We start from the raw sequence: 24171 nt of genomic DNA, 5'->3' as shown, positions 1-24171 counted from the left end.
TGTAACTCTGACTATCCATCTGTTGTCTCTCATTCTGGCGAGATGTCCTGCCCATCTTTTGCTGTTGTAGATTTCTGTTGTAGACACACAGAAATCAGACTTCTTCCTGATTTCTGTGTGTCTTATGTGGTCTCTTTTGTTTATATTGCACATTCTTCTTTCTATTGCACGTTGAGTTGTTATTAAGCTTTGTTCTTTTTTTAAAGTCATGGTCCATGTTTCACTGTCATAAGTTAATGCTGGTAAGATGTGACTATTGACTTATTTCTATATCTAAGTTTTGGTTGATAACTGGTGATTTTATTTTGTTGAAGGCTATCCAAGCAGCTCTTTTTCTCCTTGCTATTTGATATGTCATTATTCATTTTTATGGACTGGCCGAGGAGATGTAATATTCAACTTTTTCAATGGTGTGGGATTCTAGAGTGATTGTATAATCTTTACTACAGTATTTGTTTTCATCCATCTTGTTTTGTCCTGATGTATTTCCAATCCAATTTTTTGGCAGTTTTGGCTTATGTTATTCAGCGTTGATTCTAAGAGTTTGGGTGAGTGAGAGATTAATACCACATCATTAATGGTGAATAGTAGGATATTTAACATTTCACCATCAATGTTTATTCCACCTCTCATGTCAGTTTTTCGAATGATGCTGTCCAGAGTAGATGTGAAGAGATTAGGTGATAAGACATCACCTTGATGTACTCCTCTACTTAAGTTAATTTTAATCAGGTGATTGAAAAGGGTGATATTTGTTGTGCCTTCTTTGTAGATATCTTTTATGAGTTGGATGTATGCTTTGTTCTACACCTTGTTCTATTAAAGCTTGGAATACTGCATTATGTTCAACAGTGTCAAATGACTTTTTAAAATCTATAAAAAGAAGACAAAGAACAAGTGGAATCTGGTATTCTCTGCATCTTTCTGTTAGCTGAGTAATAGTGTTGAATGTGATCTATTGTTGAAAAGCCTTTTTTGAAACCGGCCTGTTCTTTGCAGCTATTTACGTTGATGGAGGTTTGTATTCTGTTTAGGATGACTCTGGCAAATATTTTATATGTGTGTGCTAATAGACAGATAGGTCTGTAGTTACTGATGTCTTCTTTATTACCTTTTTTTTCAGAATTATGGTCTTTGATGTTTTCCATTCAGTAGGTACTTTCCATAATTGTATATATCGGGTAAATCTTTCTGCTAGAGCTTTAAAGAGCATTAGTCCACCCATTTTTAATTCATCAGATTTTATACTGTCAATTCCTGGTGATTGGTCATTTTTCATATTGTGGATAGCCATTTTTTCTTCTTCAGGTAGGACAGATGGTATTTCCAAATTTTCGTCTGGTACTGGAGATGCGATTACTTGTTTAGATGAGTAAAGGTTCTCATAAAATGATTTTACTATTTTTTTTCATTTCACCTCTGTTTGTGTGTGTGTGTCTCTTTCCTTGATTGCCTATGAAGGCTGATGGTAGTGGTTGCTTTAGATTTATTTCTTTTTTTTACTTTTTTTAGGCTACTGCGGAGCCTAGCTGCTTCTGACAATTTTGTCGTTGTATATATGTTATAGTCATCTTTGATATTCTGCCTCAGTTGTTTATGGTTAATTTTATAATCTAAATGGACTTTTCCTGTATCTTTCAGTATTCTTCTTTTCTTCAATAGTTTTATCGTTCTTGCTGATAAGCATTCCTTGGTCTTAGGAGGAAGTTCATAGGAGGTTCTTTCTTTGCAGTTCATTAACTGATTATTAAAGTTTGTTAAATCTTCGTCAATGTCATTTTTTTAATTTCCAGTCAGTTTCTTCCACATTTTTTCTAAATTCTTCTGGGTTTAATCAGTTTTGAGTGTTTTTTTATGGTTGGACTGTGCTCGTATGCGTTCTTCATTTTTTCTTTGTATTTTGAGGGTGGCTCTTATTGGACGGTGGTCTGAATGAATGTTGCAGTAGGTTTTCCCAATGACTTTGACATTTTTTTTTTATTATTCTTTTGCAATCTGTTAGAATGAAATCAATTTCATTTCTTGTTTCTCCATTTGGAGATTTCCAAGTCCATCTTTTTCCAGTTCTCTTTTTAAAAAAACTATTCATAATGTACAGCCTTTCTGCTTCTACAAATTCTGCTAGGAGTTCAACCTTCAACCTCATTCCCCTTTCCCCCACGGTTCAATGTATTTTTCTTCAATAAATCCTGTACCAATCTTTGCATTGAAATCCCCACACACTATTGTGTATGTTGTTTTTTTTCTGTAATGTTTCTCGTATGTGTTCACAGAAGTTTTCTATTTCTTCTTTGTCAGCTGTTGAGATGGGTGCATAGCTTTTCATTTTAGTTAGCTTTTCATTTACTATGAAGCCAACTCCTCCAGCCCTTGTAGCGTTATCTGAGGCTCCCAGGAAAGCTGCATCGTTCCATTTTGCTATTAATTCAGAGCTTCTTCAGTCTAACAGATAAGCTTAGGTGTTGATGGTTATTCATGACTTATTTTTCACAGTATTAACAACACCACACACACTTTTATCACAAAGATGTTTTATTAACGCTTATATTTCGCTGATTTTCAACTCAGCATCATCAGAGCACAACACACTTGTATACGCGACAGTGAGTGAGCGAAACAATATAATTGCAAAAGACAAAAGATCTAAAGTCCTATTTTCGGCGCCCTCTAATGAGAGGAAAAAAAAAAAAAAAAAGCAGCTATCCAGAAGTTTTTCTTAGGAACCGTCTCCCAAATTTTTGGCAAATTAATGCAACCATATTTGTTAAGGTTGGGAGAATTCTTCAAAGCCATTGCTGACTCAAAAAATAATCTTTCAGATTTATAACGACTCTTAAATAGCACATTCGTTTTCCTCCATCTAATCCTGTGTGAAGGAGTGTCCAAAGCGTGGTCTGCCAGTCCCGACTTGCCATAGTAATAATAGCGAATGTATCTTTCATGTTCTTCCAGGCGGATGTTCACTGATCTTCCTGTTTGCCCATAATATGCCAAGTCACAGTCAAAAGGAACTTCATACACCCCTGGGTGTGCTAAAGGGTGAAGTTTATCCTTAGGCGAGCAGATCAGAGTTGTCAGCTTGACATGAGGTGTGAAAGTGGCACGAAGGCCGTGTTTCAACAATACTTTGGTTATCTTTTCTGATGTACCTCTGATATAGGGAATAGAAATGGTCATTTTGTATTCTTGTGTATTAGGGGAGAGCAGAGTAATGGGCTTATGTAGTATTTTATCTATTTTGTAGGGATTGTAGCCGTTGGCTAAGAATGTATGGCGCAGGTATTGGAGTTCAATGGTCAGAGCTGTATCGTTACAACAAATGGCTCTGGCTCTGTGTGTAAGTGTTTTTAAAATGCCATACTGTTGGACTAGATGATGATGTGATTGTTTATGTAGGTATCTTCCTGTGTGTGTAAGCTTTCTGTAAATAGAAAAAGATAGTGATCCATCTGAAATGCGGGTGACTAATGTGTCAAGAAATGGTAAACAGTTATTTGATTCTTTTTCTACTGTGAAGTGAATTTTGGGGTGTTGGCTGTTTAGGTAGGTGACAAAAGCATCCAAAGTGTCTTGTCCATGGGGCTAGATGGCAAACACATCATCTACATAGCGTAACCACACTTGTGGCTTGTATGTGGCTGTGGTAAGTACTTTGTTTTCAAAGTGTTCCATGTAAAAATTTGCTAACAGGGGAGAGAGGGGGGGAACCCACAGCAGTACCATTAATCTGTTTGTAGAATTTTCCTCCCCATGTAAAGTAACCTGCATTCTTGGTAAATTGAAATAATTCAAAAATATAAGGGGGAAATTTAGACTTGATTAAATCAAGAGTGTCTATAAGTGGTACATTGGTAAATAAGGAGGTGACATCAAAACTAACCATTATGTCTGAATCTTTCAGGATTAGATTTTTAACCAGTGTTTTGAAATGAACTGAATTTTTTCAAAAGTAGAGGAGTTGCCAGTAAGGGGGACAAGCAACTTGGCTAAATGCTGGGCCAGTTTATATGTGGGACTATCTACGCTATCAACTATGGGGCGTAGGGAGGATATTAGTTTCGTGGATTTTTGGTAATCCATAAATACAGGGTGGTTTTAACATGAATTGGTTTTATTTTCCTGATGATTTCTTTGGGCCATGATGTCACTTTTTCAGTAATTTTCGGACTTTTTTCTTTTGAGACATCGTAGGGTCTCGATGTATAATTTGATATGTGGAACTGTCACATATGAGATCTTGCATTTTTCTGTTATACTCTTCTTGATTCATGATAACTGTTGCATTTCCTTTATCGGCTTTTGTAATAATAATATCTTTATTATTATATAACTTTTTTAGGGCAGTTATTTGCTTACATGGCATATTGCTTTTTGGAGGCTTAGCCTTGTTTAGAATCCTTGCTATATCTAGTCGCATGTTATTGGCCATTGCTGGTGGAAGATCGTGGATACCCATTCTACTTTCATCATAATTTCTAGTTTAGGAATTTGTTTGGGCGTGACGGCAAAGTTATGTCCTAGACAGAGCGTTCTTGGCTTCTTCAGTGAGTGTTTCCGACGATAGGTTTACAACCACGTGGTCTCGTCGAAGTTGCAGTCGGAATTTCGTATGTTGGCGCTGTTGTAGGAGTTCATATTTCTTTAGGTGTTTGCTTTTTACTTTTATGAATTCGTTTTTTGCTGCAACTTCAGAGATGTGCTGTAGGACAGTCCATATTTCAGGATTTAACACGTTGATTAGTTCTTGTTGTAGAGCTGTGATAGAGCTGTTTAGCTTACTAAGCTCTATGCGAGTAGCGGCGATTTGTTCTCGAAGAAGCGCGCTAAACTCACCCATCGATAAATACGATGTGCCTTTGCCGATTGTAACTTTTCTTTGAATTTCAGAAAAGATGGAATGATGTCGTTGTCGCATCATTGTATAAGGAAGGCTAACCTGTTCAATTTTCTGGACAATTTCAGTTTCAACTTACCGAACCGTCACGTTTTGTATACAATATCTTCTCTGTAGAGAATCATCAATCTAACAGATAAGCTTAGGTGTTGATGGTTATTCATGACTTATTTTTCACGGTATTAACAACACCACACACACTTTTATCACAAAGATGTTTTATTAACGCTTATATTTTGCTGATTTTCAACTGAGCATCATCAGAGCACAACACACTTGTATACGCGACAGTGAGTAAGTGAAACAATATAATTGCAAAAGACAAAAGATCTAAAGTCCTATTTTTAACGCCCTCTAACGAGAGAAAAAAAAAACATCTTTGTTTTAAATTTAAAGCGTTAATAAAACATCTTTGTGATAAAAGTGTGTGTGGTGTTGTTAATACTGTGAAAAATAAGTCATGAGCTTCTTCAGGTTTCACAAATAGCAAGGACATCAAACTTTACATTTTGCAGTTCTTGAAACAGGAAATCAATATGGGGGTCAGAAGATAAAGTTCGGGTGTTGAAAGAACCAATAAATAGAGTTGGATTTCTAGATTCACTATTCTGATAAAGAGGATGAATACTACTTTGATTTTATATTCCTTAAGTATTTTTGCTAGTTTCATTGAAATAGAGCCAATATATGGAAGCATGATGAATCCTATGTTTTCTACTTGATTGGAAATTTCTCTGGTCTCATGTCAGTGGTGCAGTCTGGAGACGATATGGTCATTGTAGTGATTTTGAAAGAAAGTGTTTCTTAGAAGTTGAAGCTCTTTGGCTAATTCATCCTTGTCAGTGATGAGCTGGCAAGCTCTTGCTCCTAGTGTGGAAATAATACTCAATTTTTGAGGTCTGTAATGATGGGAAGAGGCATATAGATATCTGTCAGTACGTATAGGCTTTCGAAATAAAAACTTTTAATTTAACCAATTCCTTAGTTAGTAGGAGGTCCAGATATGGGAGTGACCCATTATATTCTAATTCATATGTGAATTTTATGTTAAGATGTTGACAATTCAGGTACTCATGAAAAAGCAGAAGTGAAGGTAGTCCATGGTTCCAGACTAAGTTTTTTTTTTTTATCACTGAGGCACTTTTTACTGTATCAATCCATCTGTATGTGTATCTTGGTCTTCCTCTGGGTCTTTTTCCTGCCAACCTGGCAGAGAACACTTGTTTTGCTAATCTTTCCTCGCCCTTTACATTTAACTGACCATACCACCTGAGATTAGCTCAGCTAATGCATTCCTGGATGCTGACAATGTCAAGCGTCTTGTGGAAAGAACTTGACAATGTCAAGTTCTTTCCTAATATCTTCATTTTTAATATGATACTGCCATTGATGCCATCTGTTCATGATCCTAATCTTTCTCAGGACTCTCATATCTGCAGTCTCTAGTCTTTGTTCAAGTGTTTTACTTTTGACCCAGCTCTCAAATCCATAAGTTAAAATTGGTTTGAACACTGCCTTGTATACAGGTAATTTAGTGTTTTGACTAATTTCCCTCTTATTTCATATAAATTTATTCAGTTGACTTCCTACCATACCAGCTTTGTTGATTATTATTATTATTATTATTTGTCACCTCTAGGGAATCCAAGGACTCATCGAGGGAGGGCACACTCTACAACTCTGTCTCCACCACTCACAGTCCACCAATTGACTGCAACTACCCCAATGCTATCTATCGCCGGCCACAACTACTAGTATTTCCACAGACAAACATCACAAACATCCATGCCCACAGTGGGATTCAAACCTGCAGCCTTTTGACTGGTGAGTGGATACGCTAACCACTGGGCCAGCCAGGCTGGATTCTGTTGTTTATTTCCATATTTTTTACCATGTTCACTAAAAATCATGCCCAAGTAGCTGAAATGTTTTACTTGTCCTATAGGTTCTCCATTCACAATGCAGTTGATAATTTCAATGCTTCTGCCTATTTTCATTGTCTTTGTCTTGTTATTGCTGACCTTGATGTATCTAGTCCATATACATACCATATACAACAGTTATTTAATTTAGTCAGGGAATCTTGCAGACTTGTAGCAGATTTATTTAGAAGTATAACATCATCTGTAGAAAGCAAAGAGATGACATTAACATCTCCAATTTTGACATCAGGTTCAATACCACTTTCCTTCATAATGTGATCCATATAGATACTGAATAACAGAGGGGATGGCATACATCCTTGTCTGACATCAGATTTAACATTAAACTATCTTCCTGTACTTTCTTCTATTCTAACTGCTGACTTACAACTCAAATAAAGACTAAGTATTGCTTGATATAATGCCCCATTCACACCATATAACTGTAGTGTTTTGAATAGATTCTCTTTTGGCACCTTGTCATATGCCTTTTCCAGATCTATAAAACTTAAATACAGATCTCTGTTATATTCCCATGATTTCTCAACTATTTGTCATAAAGTGAAAATCTGATCCTGACAGCCTCTATTTGGCCTGAATCCAAACCTTGTTCTTCACCATGCATCTCTTCCACAATCCTTCTCAACCGTTTCTCAAGTAAATAAATTATATATATATATATATATATATTTTTTTTTTTTACATAGTCCAGAAACTATTGAGAACAAATATGGAACTATTTCAAGCCATTTCAGGCTTCCAATAAATGTTGGTCTCACATCAGGTGATGAGATTTATTTCTCGCCTAAAGACAATCACAAACATCCATACCTGCAACAGGATTCAAACCCATGACCTGTTGATTGAAGAGCAGATACACTAACCACTCAGCTAACCAAGCAACTATATGCAATACAGTTAAAATGATACCACTGTATGTATTCATTCTGGTTATAACTAGATGGACTCTGCTCAGTAGTATTAATGTCACTTAAAAAGACAGGTAACCCTCGTATAATGCGGTACTTATACAACGCGGTTTTGATATAACGTGGTCTACAAATTGTAGTAACCCTTGTTGAATGCGGTACTTATACAATGCGGTTTCGATATAAGATGGTCCACAAACTGTAGTAACCCTTTATCTTTTCATATATTTTTCAACGCGAGACTTAAAAATCAAATTTTATCTTCGTTAAATTTGCGTCTGCCCATATCGCGCATGTAGTTATAAGTAGTGAATTTATATTAGGGGAAATACTCTGTAGCATGCATGTATGTCAATTGTTTACCGTATAAAGTATTTATTGTTGAAAATTGTCTTCGTTTTCTACCAGGAAAGCACATTAAAAAATCATAGGTGTGTTAATCTCAAGCTGATAACTTTATTTTTTGGTGAGTTACACACAATATGTAATGCTTTTTCTTATGTAAAAAAAAATTTTTTTTATAGTAATGGCCATTTAGAGTGCTTTTGCAATATGGTTGAAAACAAAATTAGTGAATTAATTGATGGAGAAATAGATTTAAATGAGGAGGAACTGGTACAATTAATAGATGACATTAAACCAAATGGCGGGGAAAGTTCTACCAAAGATTCTGATTATGATAAATCCATTAAAGAATTCAGTTTAAAGAAATTGGCAGAAGGATTGCACTTGGCAAGAAAGTTATTTTATGGATAATGACCTCCCAATGGAGCACTCCAGAGACAATTGGATATTTGTTTAGCTCCATATTATGAACTTAATAAAATGCAGCGTAGTGGTAAGCAAGATCTTATTACTGACTTCTTGATAACTAAACCAACCGAAGTATGCAATGAGAATTATACAAATTATGTCCACGAGATTTCAAGTGATGACGACGTCCAGCCACTCATAAATAAAGAACATCTACGAAATGTTAGTTTTGAAGAGAGCGATGCCGATTAAAATATACACTTTATTTTATTTTGCCTAAAACATTTATGTATTATGTGCAATGAAGTTTACGTACAATTTATAATTTTTTATAATTTTATACTATGTATTTGTTTCATGGTTTATATGTTTTCTTAACTTACATGAATTATCTGAATTAAATAAAAATATATTTTTGTTGGATATGTCATTGTTTATATAATCTTTAAAAAAAAAAAACGATTTCGGAACCTAATCCTACTTTTTCTATGTGATCTGAGTCTCGCATAACGCAATTTATATAACACAGCATTTTTGTGGAACCTAAAATCCACGTTATACGAGGGTTACTTGTACTTAATTCCTTTTTAAAAAAAGGAATCTTTCAAGAAATAACAAAATCCCATCCATATACTACAACTCAAATTGGAAATGTATATGTAAGTAAATAAAGAGGAAATTAGAAACACTTACTTTCACCACCTGCTAAGCCACCAAATACTCCTAGTCTCAAATTACGAAGGTCTATGTCATATAGTTTTGCAGGATCAGTAGCATCATCACTCCATGCACCTAACCACAAACTAGATGCAATGTTGAAAGAATAAGAAGCAGCAAATCCAAATATGGTTATCACTGTACCCCAATAACCAAGTGCTTTTACATATTTAAGATAGACTTCCCATTTTACCTGAAATTAGAAACTAGATATTAATTTTAAAATATGCAAAAAAGATTGAAAGCAGTGCAATATACAACATAATGGTGGATAAGAGATCATTAACTCAGAAATTGCAATGAATGATAGATAAAGAAATATAAATATAAAAAAAAAATTCCTAAAATTTATAGAACTAGGGGTATTATAATTCCATCCTTATTTCATAATGAAATGTATAGAAATTAGAAGATTTCTAAAAATAGACCAGAGAGCTTATGAGAACACAACCCTTAGCATCAGAGTTGCCTTGGCTTGCACTACTTAAAAGTGCATGATCTCTTCCTGGGATTCCGCACATTTACCTCTTATTAGTGCTTTCAGGTGTCACTGGCCTGACAGCTGTTTTGAACTGTTGGTTTTCATCAGAGACCAAGCAAAAACCTTCTGTTTAATACCACAGCAATCCCACATCAGAGACAAAAGCCTAAAAGGCTTCATTTCAGGAGGGAAAAACAAGGATATACAAGCTGCAAAATAAAGCTCATGTCTTCAGTAGTGTATGCCAAGGCAACCCTGCTGCTGAGGGTTGTATTCTTATAAGCTCCATGATCTATTAAATTAAAGATGCCAAGAATTTATATTCTTCTTCAATCCTTTATTCAAGAGTAAACAATAAGTTAACAAAGTTTGCATGTGAAGTATCTTGATGACTAGGCTACTCGTATATAGAGGCTTGTAACTTCACATTAATTGCCTTAGTATCCCATAATGCAAAGCACACATCCTTTTGGATGTGTGCTTTGGGTGTGTATAATGCTATTAAAGGATGTGCTTTGCATTGTGGAACACTAAGGCAATTAATGTTGTCATGAGTCTCTCTATACAAATATCCCAGTTGTGAAGATACCTCTTACAGTTGGATAAAGGATTACTGAAACTTTCTAAGTTTCTATAAATTTACCTATGAAATAAGGAGCATAAAGGTGATAAAAATAAAAATCAAGATTATTGCAATACTAAGGTTGTCAATGATCAGCAGAAATAAAGATGATAGTAGTTTTATTGTATAAGGTCCTGATTAGACCATATCTGGATGGATATTGAATGGATATAAGAGAGATTTTTCAAATGATAGGGCCTATAGCCATCTTGAAACATTAATAAGAGATTGAGAAGTGTTTTTTATGTAGAAGGAGTGGTGTATGAGTGGAATTCACTGCCTGTGTGTGTCTGTGTGTGTGTGTGTGTGTGTGTGTGTGTGTGTGTGTGTGTGTGTGTGTGTGTGTGTGTGTGTGTGTGTGTGTGTGTGTGTGTGTGTGTGTGTGTGTTGCAAATGCAAAAATTTTGAATGGATTTAAAATTCAGTATGAAATAAAAAAATATGTTGTGTGTTCCATGATGAGCCCATGGTTTTTCGGATTTTACCACAAACCTTTAATGTATTATGATTCTATAAAGTCCAGTTAAACATGATATGGATTTAACTTTGTAAATATATTATTCACATAAAAGTTTTGCCTTTGGATCAAGAGCATGTTCAGTATTTCAAATTAAACAAGAACAGAAATCGGTAGATTCAATAAAGAAATACACACACACACACACACACTGCACATGATCTAGTCTCATGGATTCTGGGAAAAATAACTTTAACAAAAGATTTAAAATAAATAAAGAAAAATTAAAATATAAAGAAATTAACTTAAATCTCGAACTTGTGAATAAGAACTATTTTCCATAATTTAATATAATTTAAGTCCACCATTTCTATTTAGATTCAGTTTCATTGTCAAATCTACCAGTTTCTATTCTTGTTTAATTTGAAAATCATAGTGAAGATGCCCTTGATACTAGAGTGAAAATTTTATGCTAATAAAATACTTATGTAAAAAGAGAAGCTTGGTGAAGAACAAGCTGGATTCAGGCCAAATAAAGGCTGTCAGGGTCAGATTTTCACTTTACGACAAATAATTGAGAAATCATGGAAATATAACAAAGATTTGTATTTAAGTTTTGTAGATCTGGAAAAGGCATATCACAAGGTGCCAAGAAAGAAGCTATTCGAAACACTACAGTTATATGGTGTCAATGAGGCATTACATCAGGCAATACATAGTCTTTATTTGTATTTAAGTTTTGTAGATCTGGAAAAGGCATATCACAAGGTGCCAAGAAAGAAGCTATTCGAAACACTACAGTTATATGGTGTCAATGAGGCATTACATCAGGCAATGCATAGTCTTTATTTGAGATGTTCAGTGGTTAGAATTGAAGGAAGTACAGGAAGGTGGTTTAATGTTAAATCTGGTGTCAGACAAGGATGTACATTATTCCCTCTGTTATTCGTTATCTATATGGGGAACATTATGAAGGAAAGTGGTATTAAACCTGATATCAAAATTGGATATATTAATCTCAGCTCTTTGCTTTATGCGGATGACATACTTCTAAATAAATCTGCTACAAGTCTGCAAGATTCCATGACTAAAGTGAATGACTGTTGAAATAGATATGGTATGGAGGTCAGCATTAAAAAGACAAAGAAAATGAAAATAGGCAGAAACATTGAAAATATCAACTGAATTGTGAATGGAGAACCTATAGAACAAGTAAAACATTTCAGCTACTTAGGCACAATTTTTAGTGAAGATGGTAAATTAAATATGGAAATAGACAATGGAATCAACAAAGCTGGTATGGTAGGAATTAAACTGAATATATTTATATGGAATAAGAGAGAAATTAGTTGGAACACTAAATTAGCTGTATACAAGTCTGTATTCAAGCCAATTTTAACTTATCGATCTGAGAGCAGGGTCAGAAGTAAACATTTGACCAAAGACTAGAGACCACAGATATGAGAGTCCTGAGAAAGATTATCTGCATGAACAGATGGCATCAATGGCAATATCATATTAAAAATGAGGATATTAGGAAAGAACTTGACATTGTCAGCATCCAGGAATGTGTTAGCAGAATTAATCTCAGGTAGTATGGTCATTTAAACAGAATGGGAGAGGAAAGATCAGCAAAACAAGTGTTCTCTGCCAGGTTGGCAGGAAAAAGACCCAGAGGAAGATAAAACAAGATATAGGTGGATTGATACAGTAAAGTGCCTTAGAAGATAGAAATATAAGGTTTGATAATGTTGGAGTCTTGACAGGTAACCGACTGATTTGGAGGAAAATTGTAGATAGGAAATTAGGAATGATGTAATTTTTCATGTAGTACTATCATATCCTGTACACCCCTTGAGGGAATATCAGGAATTTGATGATGACAATGATGATGATATTTCTATTAACTTTTCATGGCTTACTGTGTCAAATGCTTTTTTTGAAAGTTTATAAAGCATAGATATGTTTTTATTTATTTCTCTTGATCTTTCAACAACAATGTTTAATTCATAAATTGCATTAATTGTACTTTTTCTTGGCATGAATCCTCTTTTGCTGGCATTTAATTCTAGAAAACATTATATTTTTTATTATTTTCAATACTTTGAAGCAACAGATATAATACTAATTGTTCTAAAATCTTTACATTATGCTGCATTATTCTTTTTTGGTATAGGAATGCAAATAGATTTTACAAAGTCTTCTGTACTATGCCTGTATCATGTATTATTTCTATTAAAATGTCTGTTCCTTTCCCCCCTATCTTTTAATTCAGCTGATTTTCTATCACACCCCATTATTCTACAATTTGGTAGTTCCTTTATTGTACTTACTATTTCTCCTTTAAATATACCTGAATTATATGCATTAATAGTGATCACGTGTTTGCCTATGTCCACGCAGTTAGCCTAGTGGCTACACGCTTCGCAACCATATGCTTAGGGAAGGAGTGTTCTAGGTTCAATTCTCATCAACGACGCGAGGAGCTTAATTATCTTCCTCAGCCATTGCCAAGTTAGCCAGTCTTGGGCATGGACAGCAGGGTTTTTACCACCAGTTTATCTGTGATTTTTCATCCTGCTAGCAGGCAAACTGGCCCCGTGAACACACAGGCTACAGTCATAGGATATACTACGGCAAGGAAGGCAATGGGAAACAACCTTGCTCATAATCATTTCCCTAGTATGGTAGCATATAGCTACCTCCACCAGCCCTATGGCTGAGGGAATAGAATAGAATAAGTTTGCATATAGTCATTATACAGTTCTGTTGGGTATTCCTTCCATTGGTGTATCTTATCTTCTGGATTTATAATAACATTCTTATTCTATCTTTCAACTATTGTCTTGCTATTTTCTTTTGGTTATTAAGAAATTTTATTTTTGAATGTAACTCTACAATTTCATTATCTTTATTTAATTTCTCTACTTCTAACAATTATTATTGATCCACCTATGTTTTTCTTGTCTATATTTATTTTGTATTTCTCTGTTTAATCTTTAAATATTCTTCATTTCCATTAAGGTTATTTTTCTGGATTATTCTTTTATCCATTAGTTAGAGTATCTCTTCAGTGATCCATGGCTTTTTTAAATTAGCTCTTTGTTTTTCTGATACCTTTTTTCTGCTGCAGTCGATATTGCTTCTTTCCATCTTGATTCATTTGTTCGGATCATTTTTCTTTTCAATATAATGTGCTATCTTATTCTGAAATAAAGTCTTGGCATAACTGTTATTTAATTTAGCTGTATCCAATTTGAATGTTCTAAATCTGTTAATTATCTTTTTTAACTTTATATTTATTGTGATTTTCACAAGTCTGGGTCTGTTCCACAGTAACTTTTGCATCTGTTATTCTGTTTCTATATCTCTGACTGATCATATTAAATCTTCAGTAGCAAACAAATTAATCCAAACACTCACATTTTAAAGAAAAATTTTAATTTCACAAGAAAATAAATACAAAAATTAAACTCCAACTTTACCTAATAATTTATGTATGCACCTAATAAGTTTATTAGGTGCATACATAAATTACATACACTCTGTTCCTAATAAGTTTATCAGTTCGCCTAGGCATGAACTCTACCAACATAAAACAAATTTTTCTTATTTCTGCATCTTGAAACCATACTTTTAAAATGGATTGTATTAAGTTATCCTTTGTATCAAAATTCAATTTTCCAAGTCTCTTTTTCAGTATGACCCACAAAATTTCTATTGGGCTAATGTCAGCAGAGTTACCTGGATTGAAGAATTGGATGTTGTGATTTTTGAGTAACTCTTTCACTTTTTTGAAGTGTCACATGGATCTCATTTTTTTGCATGTGTGACCACTCTTTTCTCCAATATTTTTATGTATTGGTCACTTATCATCATACCATCAGCAGGCACAGGTGATCCCCCATAACATAATTTTAGCTGGGTGTTTAGGAGTTTGTTTCTTCTCAGCTGCTGATTTACAAACATAGGATATTCACTTTCCTTGAACACAGAAATGGCTCTCATTTGAGAATATGACTTTCTTCCACTTCTCAACAGTCCAGTCTTGGTACATCTTTGCATACTGGAACCTCTTTTTCTGCATAGCCTTCATCAACAGTTGTTTCTTTTTTGGTCTGTGGGCTGTCCTCCCTGTTTCCAACAGACTGTCATGTCAGAAACATTAATCCCACTAGCTGCCAAGTCTCTATTTAAGTCTACAGTAGACAATCTTGGATTCATTTTGCTTTTCTTAACTAGTAAATGATCTTGAGTAAGTGTAGTTTTATTTTTTTGCCCACATTTTCCTTTTCTGTTAAGAGAATAGGTACTTTTTTTCCCTAAACCTCTTTAAAATTGCATCAAAAGTATCCAAACCAGCACCACACTCACTGGCAATTTGTCTTTGAGTAATGGATGTGTGCTGAGACATCCATTACTCAAAGAATACATATGAATGCATTTTTGGAGATGTATCCATTTTATAGCTACATAAGATGGAAATACTACAAATATCAACTTGTTTACACTATTAAAAATGCACAATACTATTAATAAACATTGTAGAGACAGTTAACAATGTTTATTAATAGTACTCAACTAAAATAGTGAATTAAAACCAAAATTGTGAACTGACCAAACCATAACCAAAAGCTTGACAAAAAAACTCAGCTTGTTCAGATTAATTTGTTTACTACTGTATTTGATTAGTATGTGTACCATTAGAAGATTTCCACATATACCTTCTTTTTCTTTTTGTTCATAAAAAGTTTGCAATTACAAATTTATATTTTAATCAAAATTCAATACATTTATCACCTCTATCATTTCTTATACCATATCCATATGGGCCTACAGAACCTATTCATTCCTTTCCTATTTTGGGATTCCAGTCAACTATAATATCATATTGTTTGGGTTCAAGGTTATATTGTGAGTGGTCGGTGTAATTTAGCGCCTGTGTAAAATTGGTGATTTTTATCTGTTTTATCATATTTTTTCCTTAGAAAATTAGAATTTTATATTGTATCAGAGTACATTTTTGTGTTTTTAGAGTATTTAGTGTCTTTCTAACATATTTTTATTGTAATATTTTAATATTAAATACAGGTATAAAATGGCACCAAAAACACAGAAGAAACAAAACGCTAACAAGAGCAGCGAAGTAGTGAACAAGAAAGTATTCTCCACTAAAGATGATGTTAAAGAGGATATTGAAAATAATTTAACACATGAGATCACTAGACTAAAGCAGATTATTAGACAGATGACGAGAGAACTACAGCAAGTTGAGGCTATAAGCAGAAAATGGAAAACAAAGCATGGAATCAGGTAAATTAGGGTGTAATGACAAAAATTTGGTAAGTAAAGTTAATCATAAAAAGAGGGATGTTATTTGATATCTTGACTCTATCATAAAACATACCATTGATGAGCAGGTTATAACATCAAGTTTTCCTTAGTGCAAAAATTAAAAATATAACACAAGCAATTGAAAAACAGAAAAGTAAACAAGATCGTAATTGTACTAGGCTAACGACTTAACTAGCGATGAGTTCAGTATGAGAGAGGACATGAAAGGGTTGTTGGAAGAGGGGAGAGTCAAGACTGAGAAAGGTAACTGTGTTAATGATGAGAATGGTTGTTATTATTATGAAAATGATTATAAAGAGAGAATGATTCTGTGTTCATCCAGTTTGGACCTATCAAGCATGTTTAATGTCTGCATAAGTAAGGAACTAGATAAGAACATAGATCTACAAGTTGTTGAACTGTCATGAAGATCACATGCACATGTATGCAAAAGAGCATTCAGGTAATTTATTATGTCTATGTACAAATGTTAGGAGTATCAGAAACAAAGGAGTAGAGTTTGTTGCCTTGGTTAATATATTGGGACCTCATGTTGTAGGTATTAGTGAGAATTGGCAATCAAAAGCAGACATATTGACTGGTATCAAGTGCAGAAGTACAGTATTTTTAGGAAAGATAAATAGGATAGGAGAGGAGGAGCATACTGCCAATGATATCAAATGTCTTGAATCCAGTTAGAATCGAGACCTATGACTGTAATACTATTAACAATTTTTCATGTGGCAGTCAGTTTGAAGTCATCTGGTGTGAGGTGGAGTATAACAAGATTAAATACACAGTGGAATGTAGTTATAAACCTGGTGGATCGGTTGCTAGTGAAGAAGAAATGCATCAACAAATAAATACAATAGGTATGAAAAGAGTAATCATAAAAGGTGACTTTAATTATCCAAACATTGAATGGGTAGCTATGAAATTGCGTGAGAAGAACTTCCTCAAGCAGCATATCACAGAAGGAATTTGAGAGGTCAAAGAGGGTTCGATCTGATTTATAGTGTCAGAAAGGAGGGGGGGGGGTTCATTAAAGATGTAACTATTATCCCTCTGCTTGGTGGCAGTGATCATGTGGTACTGCCTTGAGAAGTAGCTAAGTTTATGAATGTTCCATTCAGAAAAGGTTACATGCTGAGCTACAAAGCAGGAAATTATGACAACCTGAAGGGGGGGGGGGGGGTATCTGGGTTCTGTGCCATGTTATCAGTTATTGGATGGAAAGGATATCGACAGTGCACGAGAAGTGTTTAAAAAAATACTTAAATGATGCAATATCAGAACGTGTCCCTAGAGTTCAAAGAATAAATAGAATAGGAGTGAAATGGATATGTAATCTAATTAAGCAAGAGATTTGTAAGAAAAAGATGATGTGGAAGGAATACTGTGTACATAAGAATGATCTCAGTTATGCTAAAAACTATCAACATGGTATATGCAACAGGAAACTCATGTAGATGAAGAAGAATTACTAGAGATGTTGCACAAACTGAATAAGAATTTTGCAATAGGAACTGATGGGATATCAGCACTGATAAAGAGTGTTCAGCTGAACTTACTATTCTCTTGACCAGGATATATAATCCGAGTCACAGAACAGGAAACATTCCACAGGAATGGAAAGAATGCATCATAATCCTATTGCACAAGGGTGGTGCAAAGACCAATGTAATCAACTATTGACCAATCAGTATCTCAGGAGTGGTGGTGGTGAAGATTTTGAAAAGGTTGGTTAGGGCTCACATTCAGAAATGGGACGACAGTGAGAATCTCGAATTTGCAATGAACAGCATGAGTTTACTAAAGGAAGGTCATGTTTTAGCAACTTGCTCGCATTCTATAATAATGTTACCCCTGAGTTAGACAAGGGGAATAGTTGAGGATATCATACACTGAAAGGCGTACAAATGAATGGGTGTTAGAAAAGATTAGTAGAACTTTAAGGCTCCTTAAGGATATTGACAGAAGAAAATTAAAATATTTTGGACACATAGAAAGGATGGAAGGAGGACTTCTCAGAACAGTAATAGAAGGTAAAGTTCCTGGAAAAAGAGGCAGGGGTAGACCATCAATGAGATGGATGGATGGATGGCATGTGTGGAGTGACTGATCTTCAAAGAGTTGAGGCTGCCAGAAGGGCAAACAACAGGACTACATGGCGAGGCCTAGTGTGGAACATCATCGAGCATCGGAGTGACCATACGGCATCTGTAGATGCCCAGTGAACACAGAGAGAGAGAGATATATATTAAAAAATATATATGGATGATCAAAATTAAAGTATCCCTGTTTAAAGCCTTGTGGAGCATGGAGCACCACCCAGTGTTCTAAATGCTGTGAAAATTTGCAGGAATAGATTGTGCATCATGCAGAAGCGATAACTGAAGAAAATAAAAGTAGTCCCAAATTTCATCACCAGGAGTGCTGTATGATGGACTTTCAAATGTAGATGTGGTAATTTTTCAATGAATATAAAGAGAAAAGTGACACAAGTATAACAAATTTTTATTCTCTTCCATTATGCATTCATGGGCTGTGCTGTTCTATGTGCTGCCCTTCCCAGTATGCCACAAACTGCACAGTGTGTTCAATGACAGAATGCACTAGCTGGAACTGATGTTGTGTACATGGTGTACATGGTACATTATGCTGTCTTTCAGTGCTGGCAAATTATCAGGATGATCCCAATAAACCCTGTCTTTGAAAAATCCCCAGAGACAGAAGTCACAGGGGATCAGATCAGGTGAATGAGGCAGCTATGGGAAACTGCATAGCTGATCACTCTGGCTTTTGCGAAATGTTCTCGAACCTTCTGTATGGATTGACTGATGTGTGGATGAGCCTATCCTGCATGAAAATGACGGAATCCATGCACAGGCACTGCTGTAGCTGTGACACAACAAAATTTTTTTATCAGGTTGCAATACCTCTCAGCAGTAACCGAGCAGGTCACAGGACTTGACTGGCAAATGTCCTCAAAGAAGAATGGTCCAATGATAAATGAAGCTGTATACCCACACCAGACAGTAACTTTGGGTGAATGCAAAGAATTTGTTGGATTGCATGTGGGTTTTGCATAGCCCATACCCAGCACTTATGGGTATTCATAGCTACATTCAGGTGAAAGTGAGCCTCATCTCACCACAAAATCACCTACATTCATGCAGCATCCAACTCCACTCAAGCAAGGAATGTTAAAGCAAGTGTTAGTCAATTTTCAAAGTTCTGCGAGCACAACTCCTGTGTCTTGATACAGCACATGCACTACAGAAACCAACACTATTATTCATGGCCTGCTTCACAACAGCAGTAGCAACTTCATTCACTTGTGAACTGATTGGTTTGTGACCTCAGCCAGGTCTAACTCCCAATGATCCTGTTTCTTCAAAATTACTAATTATTCATTGCAGAGTACATGGAGATAGTGGACCTCGTCAACATTTGTTCAGGTGAAGAAATTCTCAGAGCGCAGCAACAGCATTACAATTGTTTAGGTAGTGCAACTTCATGAGCAAAGCACGTTAGAGCAAGGTTAGTGTCATCACTGTGGACAGTATTAACAACCAGAATGAAGGGAAAAATCCTGTGTCCATCTTTTTAAGCCCTACTGGCACCTGCCGAGTTGCATGATATGCAAATTTCACACATTTGGTGTTTCTTTACTACATCTCTGGTGGTGAATTTGGAACTGCCTCCCCTCTCAGATAGATATCACTCCACTTGATGCACAATGTATTTTTGCGAAGTTTTGCAGCATTTGGATCACTGGATAGTATTCCACAAGGTCTTAAGCAGGGATACTTTAATTTTGATCACCCTGTATGTGTGTCGGGTCATACAAGAGAGGTTAGTTGGTCAACCTACAGTATGTTAGTACTGTGTATGGGAAGATTTGAGAAAGGAGGAATTTATTCATATTAAATTTGAAAGCATGTGTATTCATTGGAAACATGAGAAGGGAGGCTGTTCCAGTGTATAGACACAGCAGGAATGAAAGCGAAGGAAGAGAAAAACTCATTCTATGAGTATGGGGTTGGACTGTAAAGAGGGTAATGAGTGGCAGCTGCACATGTTTTAATGAATCTAGTATATTACTGATGCTAATTATGATGGAATTAGAATTAGCATTAGGAATTATTGATAATAATTCTGATAAATATTTACCATGGAAATATTTATAGATGACGCATGAAGAAGATGCTAAATGCCTGTGCAAGAGCAGCTGGAATAAGTTGGTAAGAGATGAGTCATTAATCAATCTTATCACTCTCTTCTGTGTTGCATTAAGTATTTTTAGGGAACTTTTGGGGATACTGCCCCAGATACGTGAATGGTACTTGATGTATGCAACATTTGTGATTTGAACAGGGTTAATAGCTGTTCAGAGGTAATGCCTTGAGCAACAGAGGAATCTTAATTTTTTGGAAGCTGCCGAGGCAATGGTTGTAATGTGTTTATGCCAAGAGCATCTTGATGTCAAGGAGAGAAATCTTATCTTGCCTAGTGATTTGGATATTGTCAAAGGTAAGGCTGGGAGTATGGTTCTTTTCTGTGGTGGTTTGGTGTAAGGTTTGTCAGGTGAGGAGGAGGAATGTGGTGTACTTTCATTGTGAAACTGGAAGAACAGTTGCAGAGGTCATGGGACAGACTGAATGATGGCAGTTTACATATAACATTTCTTCTCTTGCTACACTGCACATATACTTAATATACCACCATATACTTTCATTGTTGTTTAATTTTTAAACAACAATGAAAGTATATTTTAAAGAGAGAGAGAGAGAGAGCATGCACTATAAAGCAGCAAATTGATGAAATGAAGAACAGACAAAAATATTGCATAGCTAAGTAACTGCAAATTCCAGTTATTGCTGGAGTTATGCTGTGTATGACCATCATATGCTAGCTTTACAAAAATTAATTGGCAAAAATTTATTTTATTATTAACTGTCATACATAAGTCACTTTTTTTTTATGGGATTACACCTGTTAGGATGTCATTCAGAAAATAAAAAGTGATGAATTTTTTTTTTTTTACTAATAATGTTATGATTTTTGGTAACCATTTCATGTACAATCAGATTGAATTTTATCATGTTTAGTATATTTCTAAATACTGAAGAGTGACAGCCAGAGTTAAGGTCAAAGAAACAATAAAATTCTGTCTGATTGCACAAGAACACTCATGTATCACTTATTTTGAAGATTGGATAAACAGCAGATTACTGTAAGTTCTTTTGTCCATCACATTTACTCCATACATATGTAAATGGTAGGCCATTCACTCTGCACCAGGTTGATATGTCATTCCATATATTGTAGCACGTAACCAACATCTAGGTCTTTCTACACTTATTATAATATATTTAACTATTCCAAACAAGCAGATTTTTAAATTAAAATAATTTAAAAGACATACTGATCCTTCTTCCATTGCCTCAGCTTGAGTTAATTTAGAACCAATAGAGGTAATTTTTGATTCAGTTTTGCTTTTTTCTTCTTTTGCTACACTCCATCCTCTCTTGAGCTTACTAACACCGCTTGAAATTGAAGACTTTCGAGACAGGGAACGTTTATATGATTCTTCTACCTCAGAGGAATCACTTTCTGTACCACTAAGCCTTGATAGTTGTCTATTGGAAAAGGAGATAAAAAAGGGAAGCTAAACAAATCTTTTCAATTTTTATGTTGTACTTATTTGGACAAATAACTACCATATTTTTCTGTGTATAAGATGATACTTTTTTCTAAAATTTTTAGACCAAAAATTAGTGGTCGTCTTATACACGGGGGGGATAAATGGTTGAGAGACCCGCAGTTGCCGTGGCAAAACTGCCAGTACCCGTCTCTGCAAACAGGCTTATGCCAATTGCTAGCTTTTGTTAACTCTGTTGATTGATGTCATTAACAGCTAATTCTGAATAAACCAATCAGAACTCTGAAAGCATTCATATATCTCCAACTCATTGGCAGGGTAAGTTAATGCATTAACAATATTTTGAGAACCAGCCCATAAAAATGTCCGAAAATAAAAAAACGATTGTCATATTCTTCAAAATTCAGGTTAGAAGTCACTGATTATGCAAAAGAACATGGAAATAAAGCTTCAGAGGGACAGTTTGGACCTCTGACCACTGAGTGTATGATTAAAAAGTGGAGAAAACAGGAAGAACAACTACTCAAGATGCCAAAAAAGAAGAGGATCTTAAGAGGAAAACCAGCAAAATGGCCAAACTTGGAGCAGAGGCTTAAGACTTGGATTATGGAGCAGTGCCAGAGTGGGATATGTCAACCAAGCTTATTCAATTCTTGTTGAAAGGCTTATATGCTGGTTAAACGTGATAACTAATAATTAAGGAATTGACAGCGTACACTAGAAATATAAATTAAAACAACTTTAATAAATATTTTCCGATATTTCGGCACCATCATGTTGCCATCTTCTATGGGAACTTAAAATAAAGAACACGCAAGTACTACATAACAGCAAATGAGAAAAGAAACGAGGCAGCTACCATTTTTCTAAAGTCCTGATGGTGCCCCCTGGTGGGCAATATTGGTAGTTATTGGCCTTTTGGCTGAAGTTCTTCTGATATATGTTTCCCAAATTTGGGGCAGTCTTGAAGAACTTCAGCCCAAAGGCCAATAACTACCAATATAGCCCGCCAGGGGACACCATCAGGACTTTAGGAAAAGGGTAGCTTCCTCGCTTCTTTTCTCATTTGATGTTATGTAGTACTTGCATGCACCTGTTCTTTATTTTAAGTTCCCATAGAAGATGGCAACGTGACGTTGCCGAAATATCAGAAAGTACACACTTGGATAAAGGATTAAACTAAATTTATTATAGTTTGACCAAGTGAAAAATAAACTTTCAAAAAGTTGTTTTAATTTATATTTCGAGTGTATGCTGTCAATTCCTTAATTATTAGTTATCAAGCTTATTCAATATGAGGCAAAAAGGTTTGCAAGAGAAATGAACATTGTTGATTTCACAGGAAAGGCAAAATGGTGCTTCAACTTCATGAGGAGAGAAGGGTTGGCCATGAAAACAAGAACCAAATTAGCCCAGAAAATGCCACCAGCTTATGAGAATAAAATCCAACAGTTTTACTCCTATGTCATAAAACTTCAGAAAAAATATGCTTTTGAACCAAGTCAGATTGCAAACATGGATGAGATGCCTCTCAATTTTGATTTGCCTTCCAACAGAACTGTTGATATGAAAGGGGTCAAAACAAGTGGTCATGAAAAGACACACTATACTGCTGTCCTTTCATGCTATGCAGATGGTACCAAACTGCCCCCAATGCTCAATTTTAAAAGGAAAACGTATTCTAAAGAGAGTATACCACCTGGCATTCTTGTCCAAGTTCTTGAGAACGGCTGGATGAATGAAGAGATCATGGCTATTTAGTTTGCAAAGATTTGGTCGAGAAGACCTGGAGGGCTCTTGAAGGGGCCAGCTCTGCTCGTGTTTGATCAGTTCCAAGCACATTTAACAGAAAAGACAAAAAGGGTTGCGGTGGATTTGCAAACACAGCTAGTAGTTATTCCTGGTGGACTTACAGGTCAGCTACAGCAAGATATTTCTATCAACAAGCCCTTCAAAGCTCTGATGAAACAAGAATGGAATAAATGGATGCAAAAAGCAGGTAATAACTTGACACTGACAAAAAGAGTGAAAAAAACCAACCATTACTGAAGTATGCAAATGGATCCTAAACTCATGGAGAGTCAAGCAAGAGGTGGTCGTGAAGTCCTTCAAGAAATGGAATCAGCAATGCCATGGATGGAACTGAGGATGATCTCATGTATATATATATATATAGACAGCGACTCAGAAGACAGCAGTGATGCAGTAGAGGTTGAAGAAAGTGATATGTTTGGAACTAATAGTGATGAAGAAAATGACATGCCTGGAACTGAGAGTGATGCATAATTTCTTAGTATATATCTTAAAATTATTACGTAATTACTAAATATACTTTGAATATTTAAAAAAATATCAAATGTGTTCTGTTTTATGTTTAAAATATTGATTTCTTAA

General features: G+C 35.2%; 1 protein-coding gene across 1 annotated transcript in view; it reads right to left on the bottom strand.

Moving 5' to 3' along the window:
• LOC150105146 (multidrug resistance-associated protein 1-like) overlaps positions 1-24171 on the bottom strand; it is a 475014-nt gene that overhangs the window by 140629 nt on the left and 310214 nt on the right. The window contains exons 19-20 of the mRNA XM_090396181.1: positions 21541-21754; positions 9192-9408 (exon numbers count right to left, since the gene is read on the bottom strand). Of these exons, the coding sequence (XP_090252307.1) occupies positions 9192-9408; positions 21541-21754 (431 nt within the window). The remainder of the gene's footprint in view (positions 1-9191; positions 9409-21540; positions 21755-24171) is intronic.

The sequence above is a fragment of the Typopeltis vanoorti genome, chromosome 7 (genome assembly GCF_054136105.1).
Source record: "Typopeltis vanoorti isolate ZY-2024b chromosome 7, IOZ_Tvanoo_1.0, whole genome shotgun sequence".
Taxonomy (NCBI): domain Eukaryota; kingdom Metazoa; phylum Arthropoda; class Arachnida; order Uropygi; family Thelyphonidae; genus Typopeltis; species Typopeltis vanoorti.
The sequence above is the reverse complement of the archived record's forward strand: the minus strand, read 5'-3'. Positions and strand labels throughout refer to the sequence as shown.